This window comes from Salmo salar, chromosome 12 (assembly GCF_965601325.2).
Source record: "Salmo salar chromosome 12, fSalSal1, whole genome shotgun sequence".
NCBI classification, from domain to species: domain Eukaryota; kingdom Metazoa; phylum Chordata; class Actinopteri; order Salmoniformes; family Salmonidae; genus Salmo; species Salmo salar.
In genome coordinates this window covers 8,086,559-8,102,175 of record NC_138302.1, presented here as the reverse complement: position 1 = coordinate 8,102,175, position 15,617 = coordinate 8,086,559, and the positions used below count along the sequence as shown (strand labels likewise).

General features: G+C 41.8%; 1 protein-coding gene across 1 annotated transcript; it reads right to left on the bottom strand.

Annotated features, from left to right (window-relative positions):
- Nucleotides 1-1,378: 1,378 nt before the first annotated feature.
- LOC106594406 (uncharacterized) lies at nt 1,379-11,157 on the bottom strand. Its single transcript, XM_045690597.2, has 4 exons — nt 10,589-11,157; nt 10,082-10,179; nt 9,773-9,950; nt 1,379-3,894 (listed from the first exon to the last, which is right to left on the bottom strand). The coding sequence occupies exons 1-4, from the start codon at nt 10,935-10,937 to the stop codon at nt 3,182-3,184; spliced, it is 1,338 nt and encodes a 445-aa protein (XP_045546553.2). The 5' UTR covers nt 10,938-11,157; the 3' UTR covers nt 1,379-3,181.
- Between the last annotated feature and the right edge of the window lie 4,460 nt (nt 11,158-15,617).

Genomic DNA, 15,617 nt, shown 5'->3' with positions numbered 1-15,617 from the left:
ACCGTAGTAGCACCAACGGAAACCCCTAAACACCTCCCCGAGCACTCTCTGTGGCCAAGAAACAGTGGGGTTATGACAAGCTAACCAGGGTAGGCCCAGCACCACGGGAAATGCAGGAGAGTCAATAAGTAAGAGACTAATTCTCTCCGTATGACCTCCCTGCGTCACCATGCCCAAAGGAGCGGTGACCTCCCTAATCAACCCTGACCCTAATGGTCGACTATCTAAGGTGTGAACGGGGAAGGGCACATTCACGGGAATGATGGGGATCCCTAGACTATGGGCAAATGATCTGTCAATAAAATTCCCAGCCGCGCCTGAATCAACGAGCACCTTATGCTGGGAATGTGGGGAAAACTCAGGAAAAGTAACAAACAAAAATGTGTGTGCTCTGGGCTCTGGGTGAGAATGGTGCCTTCTCACCTGGCGTGACGCCAGAGTGCCCTGCCTGCTGCCTCGAACCCTAGAGGAACCAACACGTCACCGACCAGCAGTGTGACCTCTGCTGCCACAGATGGTACACGTGAAAGCCCCTCCTCCGGTCTCCCTGTGCGTAGCACCTCCCAGCTCCATAGGCACCGGAGCGGTGGTGCTGGGAACGGAAATCGACAGAGCCCTTTCTGGACGTCCGCGGGTGACCAGCAGGTTATCCAACCAAATGGACATGTCCACCAGCTGGTTGAAGGTAAGAGTGGTATCCCTGCAGGCCAACCCCGAAGAACATCCTCGCGCAGGCTGCAACGGTAGTGGTCGATGAGGGCCCTGTCGTTCCATCCCGCTCCGGCGGCCAAGGTCTGAAATTCCAGTGCGAACTCCTGGGCGTTCCTCGTCCCCTGCCTCAGGTGGAACAGACATTCACCCGCCGCTCTACCCTTGGGCGGGTGGTCGAATACTGGGCTGGTGAACTCTGCGAAGTCCTCCAACGCCGCATCTCCTTCTCCCCACACGGCGTTGGCCTACTCCAGAGCTTTCCCTGAGAGGCACGAGACGAGGGCGGACACCCAATCCCTTCCCGAGGGAGCTGGATAAACGGTGTCCAGGTAGAGGTCCAGCTGTAGCAGGAAGCCCTGGCACCATGCCGCCGACCCATCATACTCCCTGGGAAGGGCGAGACGCATCCCACTGGAACCGGGTACAGGAGGGACGGGTAGTGAGGACCCCTGTTGTGCTGGGGGAGGTACTGGAGGACCTCCCTGTCTCTCCCAGCAATCCATCGTCTGGACGACACGGTCCATGGCGGTGCCGAGATGGTGAATCAACTCCGTGTGCTCCTGGACACGCTCCTCGACTCCGCTACCATCGGTACCTGCTCCTGCTGTGGTATTCTGTCAAGGTATGCGTGAAGGGCTGTAGGAAGTCAGGCGCAGGAGAGCAGATATGTGGTAGCAAAACGGAGCCTTTTATTTGGTGAACCAAAAGCACACGGCAGAAACGAACACGGGGTTGAACATAACCCAGCGCAACCAGCCTAACGTGCGCATACATGGAAACAGATAAACAATACCACACAAAGACATGGGGGAAACAGAGGGTTAAATACACAACACATAATGAGGGAAATGAGAACCAGGTGTGTGGGAAAACGAGACAAAACAAATGTAAAATGGATCGGCGATGGCTAGAAGACCGGTGACGTCGACCGCAGAACACCGCCCGAACAAGGAGAGGCATCGACTTCGGCAGAAGTCGTGACACTAATAACCATCACATCTTAGTTACCTTGGAGTCACATGATGATATATTGTGTGGTCCTCCCACTATGACTTGGGAACCCATGCAGTTTATTAGGCTACATATTAAATACGTTATAAACTTCACAGGGTGGTGAAACTTCAAGTGATGAGCTTGATGCTCCTTTCCAATACATTTTGAGGGTCTGGTAACATGATGATCGATGCTTGGCTGCCATTTGACAAAAAAAAAAAATGTTGCGCTCTTATCCATAATAATCTCATCATGTAGGTAGCCTCCCAGCACTGTATCTGTGAGCTGCTGGCTACAGTGCACAGGACAAGAGCACGTTTTCTATATAACTCAACAGCTTTTAAAACCATCAGTAGAGTTGAAAATGTGATGGAAACCCATTTAACTTGTATTTTTCATTCGGTACATGGGAATTTAACAGCAAAAGCTATGTATTTGTCACGCAAAGCCTTTTTTCCGCAATAAGTCTGTTTAATGCAAACATTTCTGGTGGGAAAATGCGTATATTGTTTTATGCAGATTTTTAGAATATCTTCATGAAAATCTGTCGCAAATTGCATGGAAACTTAGCTACTAAGGTGGATATTGATCCAACACCTGCTGCTTATTCAAACCATCACACGGCACACACGTCAGTTCAACATCTAGTTTCTATTTACATTTCTTTGAGTTGTCAACTAAAGGGAATTCAATATGAAAACAACACAAAATGTCACCTTTCACTGGATTTACGTTGCAAGTTTAGTGAATAAAAAAAAAAAGCACCTTATGTTGTTTTTTTACAAATCCATTCTACATTGATCTAACATCATGACATGGATTTATTTTGTTGAAATGACGCAGAAACGTTTATTCAACCAGTGGGAGGCTTGTAAATGCCCCCAGGAAAGTGGAACGAGGAACTCTTCATTGAGACAATGATAAACAGCAATCCGTGGGAGAGTCAGTGAACATTTTCATTTCATTAAATCATCAGTGGGCCAACAATGCAAATGTAAACAATGGAGCAAATGCGTCACATCCAAATATCACTGTATTATCTATCTTGATTATCTGTAGTGCTGGAGGAATGACATACCCAGATAAACACACCCAGATAAACACACACACAGAGTTTAAAAAAGGACCATTTAAAACAGAAGGAATCTGATCTACTTTATATTCAAACTGACATACTCCATATTTAATTCATGTTTTCTAATAAAAACATACACATATATGTTTGAATATTCTTTGTATAATTACATTTCATATGGTAAAAACAGGTAAACACATTATCAGTCAACAATATAAGACAACGGAGCACTGTGCAAGTTCTCTGATGAATTTTAAGTCAATGTGAAGTGAAATATCAATTTACACACTAGGAGAAGTAATTAAGTCAATGTGAAGTGAAATATCAATTTACACACTAGGAGAAGTAATTAAGTCAATGTGATGTGAAATATAAATTTACACACTAGGAGAAGTAATTATTCTATCCTGTGTGGATTTTCACATGACTTTTAAGTGACTGTGATGAGTAATATGTCTTCCCACAGTCTGAGCATTTGTAAGGCTTCTCCCCTGTGTGCAGTCTCATGTGTTCTTTCAGCTTTCCTAACCGGTTAAAACGCTTTCCACACTGGGAACAGTGGTAAGGTTTCTCCCCTGTGTGGATTCGCCCATGGGCTTTCAGGCTTCCTAACTGGCTAAAGCTCTTTCCACACTGAGAGCAATGGAAAGGCTTCTCCCCTGTGTGTATTCGCTCATGAGATTTCATGTTTCCTAACTGGTTAAAACTCTTTCCACACTGGGCGCAATGGTGTGGCTTCGACCCCGTGTGTGTCCTCTGATGTCTTTTCAGGCTTCCTAACTTGGTAAACCTAGTTCCACACTGGGAGCAGTGGTAAGGCTTCTCCCCTGTGTGTATTCGCTCATGAGATTTCATGTTTCCTAACTTGTTAAAACTCTTTTCACACTGGGTGCAATGAAAAAGCTTCTCCCCTGTGTGTATTCGCTCATGAACTTTCAGCTTTCCTAACTGGTTAAAACTCTTTCCACACTGTGCGCAATTGTATGGCTTCTCTCCTGTTTGTGTCCTCGCATGTCTTTTCAGGCTTCCTAACTTCGTAAAACTCTTTCCAATCTGGGAGCAGAGGTGTCGTCTTGCTGGTTTGGACATTTCCAGTTCCAAGTTTGGTTTTCCTCCTGCCAAAGACAGTGTTTATTTAAAGAGAGACCTGAATGAAATCTCCACATGATAAAACTGCCTTGCTATGAGGTTTAATCTAAATTAGATCCCTCAATAACCTGAGGCCAGTTTTCAAACATTTCATAATTTAAAACAATCTTTGTGTGATTTTAAAACAAATGTTGTAGAGCATCCTGGTAATTACTGATAGGTTTACATTACTTATTTTTATTTCTGTTTCATAAGTCAGAACACAAAACACTAGACAGTTCTATGGCACAAGATTCCTATCAAGCAGGTGGTTGTAAATATATAACCTTCATAGCTGTATGATACAGAATGCGACCTACACACTTCCTTAAACCTAAAATATGGGGAATTTAACCAATTAAAAAAATATATATATACTGTCATTAATGTCACGATATTTTGAGTAAAGTAAAAAAGGATGTGAAATATTTTGGAAAGATTAAAAATATAAATATGTAAAGTGTTGGTCCCATGTTTCATGACCTGAAATAAAATATCCCCGAATATTTCCATGAAGCATGAAAGCTTGTTTATCTCAAATATGGTGTACAAATTTGTTTACACCCCTGTTAGTTAACATTTCTCCTTTGCCAAGATAATCCATTCACCTGACAGGTGAGGCATTTCAAGAACCTGATTAAACAGCATGATCATTACACAGGTGCACCTTGCGCTGGAGCCAATAAAAAGGCCAATCTAAACAATGCCACAGACGTCTCAGAGGGAGCGTGCATTTGGCATGCTGACTGCAGGAATATCCACTGGAGCAGTTGCCAGAGAATGTAATGTTTATTTCTCTACCATAAGCTTAGGCAGCTTATGGTAGAGAAATTAACATTCAATTCAGTATAGAGAATTTGGCACCCAACCGGCTTCACAACCACAGACCACGTATAACCACGCCAGTCCAGGACCTCCACATTGTCTTAGACCTGCCACCCGGACAGCTTCATTGTCTGGGCTGGGCTTGGCTCCCCAGCGGGTAGGCCTGTCTTCCAAGTCAGTGGGCTTATGACCTCCCATTCACAACAATGGCTGCACCCCTGCCCAGTAATGTGAAGCCCATAGATTAGGGCCAAATTAATTTATTTCCTTATATGAACTGTAACTCGTTGAAAATTGTATATGTTGCGTTTATACTTTTGTTCAGTACATAGTACCAGACAAAAGTTTGGACACACCTACTCATTCCAAGGTTTTTCTTCATTTTTACTATTTTCTACATTAATGTTATACAAAGACATCAAAAATATGAAATAAAACATGGAATCATGTAGTAACCAAAAAAGTATAGCCAACTATATATTTTATATTTGAGATTCTTCAATGTAGCCACCCTTTGCCTTGATGACAGCTTTGCACACTCTTGGCATTCTCTCAAACAGCTTCATGAGGTAAAATCAAATCAAATGTTAATTGGTCACATACACGTGTTTAGCAGATGTTATTGCGGGTGTAGCAGTGCAGTAATGACTAACAAGTAATATCTAACAATTTCACAACAATGCACACAAATCTAAAGTAAAGGAATGGAAAAAATAATATATAAATATTTGGACGAGCAATATCAGAGCGGCATAGACTAAGATACAATATAATAGTATAGAATACAGTATATACATATGAGATGAGTAATGCAAAGACAGATACAGTAGAATAGAATAGAATACAGTATATACATATGAGATGAGTAATGCCAGATATGTTAACATTATTCAAGTGACTAGTGTTCCATTATTAAAGTGGCCAGTGATTTCAAGTCTATGTACATAGGGCAGCAGCCTCTAAGATGCTAGTGATGGCTATTTAACAGTCTGATGGCCTTGAGATAGAAGCTGTTTTTCAGTCTCTCGGTCCCAGCTTTGATGCACCTGTACTGACCTCACCTTCTGGATGAGAGCGGGGTGAACAGGCAGTGGCTCAGGTGGTTGTCTTTGATGATCTTTTTGGCCTTCCTGTGACATCGGGTGCTGTAGGTGTCCTGGAGGGCAGGTAGTTTCCCTTCGGTGATGCGTTGGGCAGACCGCATCACCCTCTGGAGAGCCCTGCGGTTGCGGGGGGTGCAGTTGCCGTACCAGGCGGTGATACAGCCTTACAGGATGCTCTCAATTGTGCATCTGTAAAGATTTGTGAGGGTTTAAGGTGCTGTTGTGCCTTCTTCACCACACTGTCTGTGTGGGTGGACCATTTCAGTTTGTCAGTGATGTGTATGCTGAGGAACTTGAAGCTTTACACCTTCTCCACTGTGGTCCCATCGATGTGGATAGGGGTGTGCTCCCTCTCTCTACTGTTTCCTGAAGTCCACGATCAGCTCCTTTGTTTTGTTGACTTTGGGTGTGAGGTTAATTTCCTGGCACCACACTCCCAGGTCCCTCAGCTCCTCCCTGTAGGCTGTCTCGTCATTGTTGGTAATCAAGCCCACTACTGTTGTGTCGTCTGCAAACTTGATGATTGAGTAGGAGGCGTGCGTGACTACGCAGTCATGGGTGAACAGGGAGTACAGGAGGGGGCTGAGAAAGCATCCTTGTGGGGCCCAGTGTTGAGGGTCAGCGGAGTGGAGGTGATGTTTCCTACCTTCACCACCTGGGGGCGAAGGGTACTATGGTGTTGAATGCTAAGCTACAGTCAATGAACAGCATTCTCACATAGGTATTCCTCTTGTCCAGATGGGATAGTGCAGTGGGATGGCGATTGCATCATCTGTGGATCTATTTGGGTGGTAAGTAAATTGAAGTGGCTGTAGGGTGTCTGGTAGAGGTGATGTGAACCTTGACTAGTCTCTCAAAGCAGTTCATGATGACAGAACGCTACAGGACAATAGTTACCTTTGCTTTCTTGGGTACGGGAACAATGGTGGACATATTGAAGCAGGTGGGGACAACAGACTGGGATAGGGACAGATTGAATATATTCATAAACACTTCAGCCAGCTGGTCTGCGTATACGGCTTGGGACGCCGTCTGGGCCGGCAGTTTTGCAAGGGTTAACATGCTTAAATGTCTTACTGGTTAAATGTGATGGTCTGCGCTTTCAGTTTAGCGCGAATGCTGCCATCTATCCATGGTTTCTGGTTAGGGTAGGTTTTAATAGTCACAGTGGGTACATCTCCTATACACTTCCTGATAGACAAATACATTGATTCGGTGACTGAGTTGATGTTATTCTCGGAACATATCCCAGTCCGCGTGAACAAAATCTTGAAGTATGGATTCCGATTGGTCAGACCAGCGTTGAATAGTCCTTAGCATGGGTACTTCCCGTTTGAGTTTCTGCCTATTGGAAGGGAGGAGCAAAATTGAGTCGTAGGCATCACGGAAGTTGGGAGTGACGTTAGGAGCGAGTGTTTAAGCAGCGCAAGTACTACAGTCAATGTGTTGATAGAACTTCGGAAGAATTTTTCTCAAATTTGCATTGTTAAAATCTCCAGCTACAATAAATGTGGTTTCCAGTTTGCATAAAGTCCAGTGAAGTACTCTGAGGACCGTTGTGGTATCGGCTTGAGGGGGAATATACAGGGCTGTGACTACAACCGAAGAGAATTCTCTTGGGAGGTAATAGGGTCAGCATTTGATTGAGGTATTCTAGGTCGGGTGAACAAAAGGACTTGAGTTCCTGTATATTATCACAATCACACCATGCGTAGTTAATCATGAAACATACAATGCTGCCCTTCTTCCTGGAGAGATATTTATTCCGGTCTGTGTGATGAACTGAGAACCTAACTGGCTGTACGGACTAAGACAGTATATCCCGAGAGAGCCATGTTTCCGTGAAACAGATTATGCTATAATCCCCAATGTCTCTCTGGAAGGAAATCCTCACCCTGAGCTCATCAACTTTATTATCCAGAGACTGAACATTTGCGATGTTCACTCGGAAGCAGTGAGTGGTGTGCGTGCCTCCTGAGTCAGACTAGAAGCCCACTCTAAGAACCTCTTTTCCGCCGGCCTTTTTTTGGGACAGCCTCTGGAATCAGTTCAATTGCGGGGTTCGAACAAAGGATCTGATTCAGGAAAGTCAAATTCCTGGTCATAATGCTGGTGAGTTACCGCCGCTCTGATATCCAAAAGTTCATCCCGGCTGTATGTAACAACACCCCAAACATTCTGGCCAAATAATGTAAGAAATAACACATAAAAAATAAATAGTGCAAAGTTTCCTAAGAGCTAGAAGCATGGCAGCCCTATCGGTCATTTTCCCCTGGAATGCATTTCAATCAACAGGTGTGAAGACTATGAAAGGTGTGAAGACTATCAACTATGAAATAACACATACGGAATAATATAGGTATCAAAAAAGTGTTAAACAAATCAAAATATATTTTATATTTGAGATTCTTCAAAGTAGCCACCCTTTGCCTTGATGACAGCTTTGCACACTCTTGGCATTCTCTCAACCTGCTTCATGAGGTAGTCACCTGGAATGCATTTCAATTAACAGGTGTGCCTTGTTAAAAGTTAATTGGTGGAATTTCTTTCCTTCTTAATGCATTTGAGCCAATCAGTTACAAGGTAGAGTTGGTATACAGAAGATATTTGGCAAAAGACCAAGTCCATATAATGGCAAGAACAGCACAAATAAGCAAAGAGAAACAACAGTTCATCATTACTTGATGACATGAAGGTCAGGCAATCCAGAAAATCTCAAGAACTTCAGTCACAAAAACTTCAAGCACTATGATGAAACTGGCTCACATGAGGACCGCCACAGGAAAGGAAGACCCAGTTATCCCTGCTGCAGAGGACAAGTTCATTAGCGTTAACGCCCCCTTCAGATTGCAGCCCAAATAAATGCTTCACAGAATTCCAGTAACAGACACATCTCAACATCAACTGTTCAGAGGCGACTGCGTGAATCAGGCATTCATGATTGAATTGCTGCAAAGAAACCACTACTAAAGGACACCAACAAGAAGAAGAGACTTGCTTGGGCCAAGAAACACGAGCAATGGACATTAGACAGCTGGAAATTTGTCCTTTGGTCTGATGAGTCCAAATTTGAGATTTTTGGTTCCAACCGCTGTGTCTTTGTGAGACGGAGAGTAGGTGAACGGATGATCTCTGCATGTGTGGTTCCCACCGTGAATCATGGAGGAAGAGGTGTGATGGTTTGGGGGTGCTTTTCTGGTGACATTCTTTTTTATTTATTTAGAATTCAAGGTGCACATAAACAGCATGGCTCCTAAAGCATTCAGCAGCGATACACCATCATGTCTGGTTTGCGCTTAGTGGGACTATCATTTGTTTTTCAACAGGACAATGAACCAACACACCTCCAGGCTGTGTTAGGGCTATTTGACCAAGAAGGAGAGTGATGGAGTGCTGCATCAGATGACCTGGCCTCCACAAATCAACCGACCTAAGCCCAATTCAGATGGTTTTGGATGAGTTGGACGGCAGAGTGAAGGAAAAGCACCCAACAAGTGCCCAGCATATGTGGGAACTCCTAAAATTGTCAGAGACTCCAGTCACCCAAGTTATAGACTGTTTTCTCTGCTACCCCAAGGCAAGCGGTACCAGAGCGCCAAGTCTAGGACCAAAAGACTCCTCAACAGCTTCTACCCCAAGCCATTAGACTGCTGAACAATTCATAAAAATCCCCACTGGACAATTTATATTTAACTGCACTGTTGGTTAAAAGCTTGTAAGTAAGCATTTCAGGGTAAAGTCAACACTTGTTGTATTCAGTGCATGTGGCAAATAAAATTTGCTTTGATTTGAAGACTGTTGGAAAAGCATTCCAGGTGAAGCTGGTTGAGAGAATGCCAAGAGTCTTCAAAGCTGTATTTGTATTAGTTGGGGACAGCCCTACTGGGAACAACCACCACCACTATTTCATTTGTTCAAACTAAACTACAGCACTTACTTTGATGAGTCAAATCTGATCCTTTCTTCTCTTCTCCTCCTCTCACAGTTCCACTCAGCCCCGTTGTTTTCCTGCAGTCCACCAGCAGCACAGACACCCTCTTCATACCCAGCAGTAAGGTGCTACCGGGAGAGGCACGACACAGGGACTCCGGGAGGGAGGAAGGGTTAGCGTTGTCCTGGTAACCATAAAGAGGGGACACACATATCATTATGGATGCTGATGTCACTGTTGTCATAAAGTGCTTTACAGAAACCCAGCCCAGACCCCGATAGAGCAAGCTGTATGCTAGACCAGACCAAGCTGTACCATCTGGTGTTCTGATCTGGAGAGACTCTTCTCTGCCTCGTCAGCATCAGGATGTTGTTGAGGCTTCCCAGAGGATCGACAATAGTCATGTCTCTCTCCTGTGTAAATGAGAACAGCAAACAGATGGTAAACTTATGACCGTCTATTGCAATCAAGAGGCATGAATGTCTAAAATGGCCACTTTCATCGTGATTTTGTAAAATATTGTTTGTGTTGCAAATGTAAAGGGTCATTTACGTCCCTTTGATATTTTAAGTAGAAAATATGCCCCAATTTTAAAAGCCTGTTATATTAGATGAGGTGAACTTTAATGAAGACTACATGGAGAATGAGAATTCAATACATCGAAGTCCCAAAAACATATGTACCAATGGCAGTTTGCCCCTTAAACAATTCCTACAGTACTGAACAACATATTCAAGTGTAGAACTGATGTAGAATGCCCCTTTAAAACAATACATTGTTTCAATAACTACATAGTGCCCCCGTTTTTAATACAGTACTCACTGGTGGTAATCTGATATTCAGCCTCCTCCTCCTTTTTCACTCCCAAAACGTCGTCCTCCTCCTCTTTTATTGAGATAGCCTCTTCTTCCTGTTTTACTCCAAAAGGTTCTTCCTCTTCTTTCACTACATTCTCTTCTTGTATTGTTATGGCACCTTCCTCCTTTTTGATTCTGAAAGATTCTACCTCCTCCTCATCCACTCTGACAACCTCTTTCCCATCTTCCTCTTTCACTGTAATATCATCCTCTTCTTTCAATGTGACAGCCGCCTCTTCCTCCTTTTTCATTCTGAAAGCTTCTACCTCTTCTTTCATTAGAGCTTCTTTCTCCGTAAAGTTTAGTGAGCTCATGCTCCGGGAGATTAGACTAGTGCTGTATCAATTTAACACATTTGCTAATTTAACAAGCAAATTACGTATAAATGAACTAGTAGAAAGGTAAAGAGAATTATGTTTAAAACACTAAGAGTAATATACACAAGATTGGTCTAAAGAGCTTCAATGTTTCAGTTTTATGTTCGCTAGCAAACCACTGCGATGGTTGAATCAGAAGCCTTTTGTCGCTGTTGAAGAAGCCTCCTGTCCACTAGATTATACGTCACGCAAGAAGCATCACCTGAAATACTCACATCGCCATCTGCTGACTGGAGTGAGCAACACAGATTGGAAAAAAATCTCCAATATAATGTTTATTCTGGCAAGCAATGTCATAAGTAGTAATTTAAAAACAACCAGATGTTATGTTTTCTCTTACTTCTTACAGCCAATAGTTTCCTCCAGGGCTGACCTGCCCATTAGGCAGGATTAGGTGACAGATTGAAGAGGGTGGCATATTCCTAGCTAAATTGATCAAGGCTCATCGCAAACAACACATAATAACACATCACATAATGCTGCCCAAATACAATGAAAACTTCTCTCACCCAGTGGCATATGGACTATTTATGTGAGTGGTGGTGTTACCACATGAAGCAGTGCCCACTTTGCATAAGGAAACATGGACAGATAGGGCTCTACCTGTGTAGAACACATGACCCTTTACCCTTCCTGTCTCTAAAGTGTCCTTTCGGGTGGTGGTATAATTTGTATTCATTTTTTCTCATAGTTATACTGAACCCACTGCAAGTCGTTGTTAAATTCAAGTGATTTGTATTTTCCTTCAACTTTCTGAATAGGAAACAGCCCAGAAATGCCCGTCTGAGTGTGTGCACTTGTCTACCACTATGAGCAGCTGTTTTTATTTATTTTATTTTTATTTAACCTTTATTTAACTAGTCAAGTCAGTTAAGAACAAATTCTTATTTACATTGACGGCCTACCCCGGCCAAACCCCAATGCTGTGCTGCCCTATGGGACTCCCAATCACGGCCGGTTGTGATACAGCCCAGGATCAAACCAGGGTCTGTAGTGACACTTCTAGCACTGAGATGCAGTGCCTTAGACCGCTGCGCCACTCGGGAGCCCTATTAGTGATGATGCTTATGACAACCATCTTCTGGTTGATAGAAAAGCTTTCCCAAAACCTTGTCAATTAAATGTTAACTAAAAAGTAGTCTATGCCTACCTGGCAGAATGATATCATGATTATTTGCATCAATCCAGTTGTGATTTGTTCAGCAAACTCTGCAATCACATGTGTGCTACAGAGACACCACTAACCAAGCAAGGCTCTTGCTGGTGCCACTTGAATTAAAGGGTATCTACATCCCAAAATGAAAATGTCTTAGATTTTTCTCAGACTTCAAAAGTGGTCTCCTGATGTGGTTTAAGTATTGTTGAGGACTTAGAACATCCAATGTTGTTGTTTTTCTATTAACAGTGTGATTTAGAGAGAAAAACAGAAAACTAAACGGAGAAAACGGAATTAGAGAAAAAAACAAACACAGAATTAGGTAAAAAAAAAGATTTAAGTCTTTACTGATATCCTGAAGTGACCTTTAACCTCCCTGCTCCTCAATACTTCTTCCACTGGATCAAAGCTTCAGCCAAGTAGGATACATGATAGTGGAAACACATGGAGTAGGGTTGGATATAGTCATGGTAGGATACATGATAGTGGCAACACATGGAGTAGGGTTGGATATAGTCATGGTAGGATACATGATAGTGGCAACACATGGAGTAGGGTTGGATATAATCATGGTAGGATACATGATAGTGGAAACACATGGAGTTGGGTTGGATATAGTCCTGGTAGGATACATGATAGTGGCAACACATGGAGTAGGGTTGGATATAGTCATGGTAGGATACATGATAGTGGAAACACATGGAGTAGGGTTGGATATAGCCATGGTAGGATACATGATAGTGGAAACACATGGAGTAGGGTTGGATATAGTCATGGTAGGATACATGATAGTGGTAACACATGGAGTAGGGTTGGATATAGTCATGGTAGGATACATGATAGTGGCAACCCATGGAGTTGGGTTGGATATAGTCATGGTAGGATACATGATAGTGGAAACACATGGAGTTGGGCTGGATATAGTCATGGTAGGATACATGATAGTGGCAGAGAGAACAGTCTATGACTTGGGTGACTGGATTCTTTGACAATTTTTTGGTCCTTCCTCTGACACCGCCTAGTATATAGGTCCTGGATGGCAGGAAGCTTGGCACCAGTGATTACAGTACAAGAGGAGACTAAGGACGCACCCCTGAGGGGCTCCTGTGTTGAGGATACGCGTGGCAGATGTGTTGTTGCCTACCCTTATATGGCCCCCAAAAGGTCTGCTCACAGCCCTGGGCAAGAGTTACAGACATATTTATGCTGTCCATACCTCATCTTACAATTGCCAATCAAAAAGGGGGTCTTGACTGTACCTAGCTGTCAGTATTATCACTGATCTACACTATTTAAGTTCATCTCTGAGTGGAATGATCAACACCTAAACTCATGCACATACACAAAGAAACACACACACACACACACACACACACACACACACACACACACACACACACACACACACACACACACACACACACACACACACACACACACACACACACACACACACACACACACACACACACACACACACACACACACACACACACACACACTTGATATTGTGTCTTCTAAGCCGGGCACCAATTGGTGTACGACACTTAAATAAAATAAATAAATCTATTACTCTTAGCACAGGATTGTATAACATTATATTTGTTATTTTGACACTTAAATTAAATAAATACGTCTATTACTGTTAGAAAAGGATTGTAAAACATTTCAATCTGTTCTTTCTTCACACTAAAGACAAGATAAATATCCATCACTGATGATGAACACACTCTGTTAGATAAATATCCATCACTGATGATAAACACACTCTGTTAGATAAATATCCATCACTGATGATAAACACACTCTGTTAGATAAATATCCACTGATGATAAACACACTCTGTTAGATAAATATCCACTGATGATAAACACACTCTGTTAGATAAATATCCATCACTGATGATAAACCCACTCTGTTAGATAAATATCCACTGATGATAAACACACTCTGTTAGATAAATATCCATCACTGATGATAAACACACTGTTAGACAAATATCCATCACTGATGATAAACACACTCTGTTAGATAAATATCCATCACTGATGATAAACACACTCTGTTAGATAAATATCCATCTCTGATGATAAACACACTCTGTTAGATAAGTATCCATCACTGATGATAAACACACTCTGTTAGATAAATATCCATCACTGATGATAAACACACTCTGTTAGATAAATATCCATCACTGATGATAAACACACTCTGTTAGATAAATATCCACTGATGATAAACACACTCTGTTAGATAAATATCCATCACTGATGATAAACACACTCTGTTAGATAAATATCCACTGATGATAAACACACTCTGTTAGATAAATATCCATCACTGATGATAAACACACTGTTAGATAAATATCCATCACTGATGATAAACACACTCTGTTAGATAAATATCCAATGATGATTAACACACTCTGTTAGATAAATATCCATCACTGATGATAAACACACTCTGTTAGATAAATATCCATCACTGATGATAAACACACTCTGTTAGATAAATATCCATCACTGATGATAAACACACTATGTTAGATAAATATCCACTGATGATAAACACACTCTGTTAGATAAATATCCACTGATGATAAACACACTCTGTTAGATAAATATCCATCACTGATGATAAACACACTCTGTTAGATAAATATCCATCACTGATGATAAACACACTCTGTTAGATAAATATCCATCACTGATGAAAAAACACACTCTGTTAGATAAATATCCACTGATGATAAACACACTCTGTTAGATAAATATCCATCACTGATGATAAACACACTCTGTTAGATAAATATCCACTGATGATAAACATACTCTGTTAGATAAATATCCATCACTGATGATAAACACACTCTGTTAGATAAATATCCACTGATGATAAACACACTCTGTTAGATAAATATCCATCACTGATGATAAACACACTCTGTTAGATAAATATCCACTGATGATAAACACACTCTGTTAGATAAATATCCACTGATGATAAACACACTCTGTTAGATAAATATCCACTGATGATAAACACACTCTGTTAGATAAATATCCATCACTGATGATAAACACACTCTGTTAGATAAATATCCATCACTGATGATAAACACACTCTGTTAGATAAATATCCATCACTGATGATAAACACACTCTGTTAGATAAATATCCATCACTGATGATAAACACACTGTTAGATAAATATCCACTGATGATAAAAACACTCTGTTAGATAAATATTCACTGATGATAAACACACTCTGTTAGATAAATATACATCACTGATGATAAACACACTCTGTTAGATAAATATCCATCACTGATGATAAACACACTCTGTTAGATAAATATCCACTGATGATATACACACTCTGTTAGATAAATATCCACTGATGATAAACACACTCTGTTAGATAAATATCCATCACTGATGATAAACACACTCTG

Excerpts from the sequence above, each read along its gene's own strand:
- LOC106594406 (XM_045690597.2), bottom strand. The coding sequence starts at position 10,937 with ATGAGCTCACTAAACTTTACGGAGAAAGAAGCTCTAATGAAAGAAGAG. Across the intron at positions 10,180-10,588 it reads TGAATATCAGATTACCACCA|GAGAGAGACATGACTATTGT; the intron begins GTGAGTACTGTA and ends TCATTTACACAG. Across the intron at positions 9,951-10,081 it reads CCAGATCAGAACACCAGATG|GACAACGCTAACCCTTCCTC; the intron begins GTACAGCTTGGT and ends TATGGTTACCAG.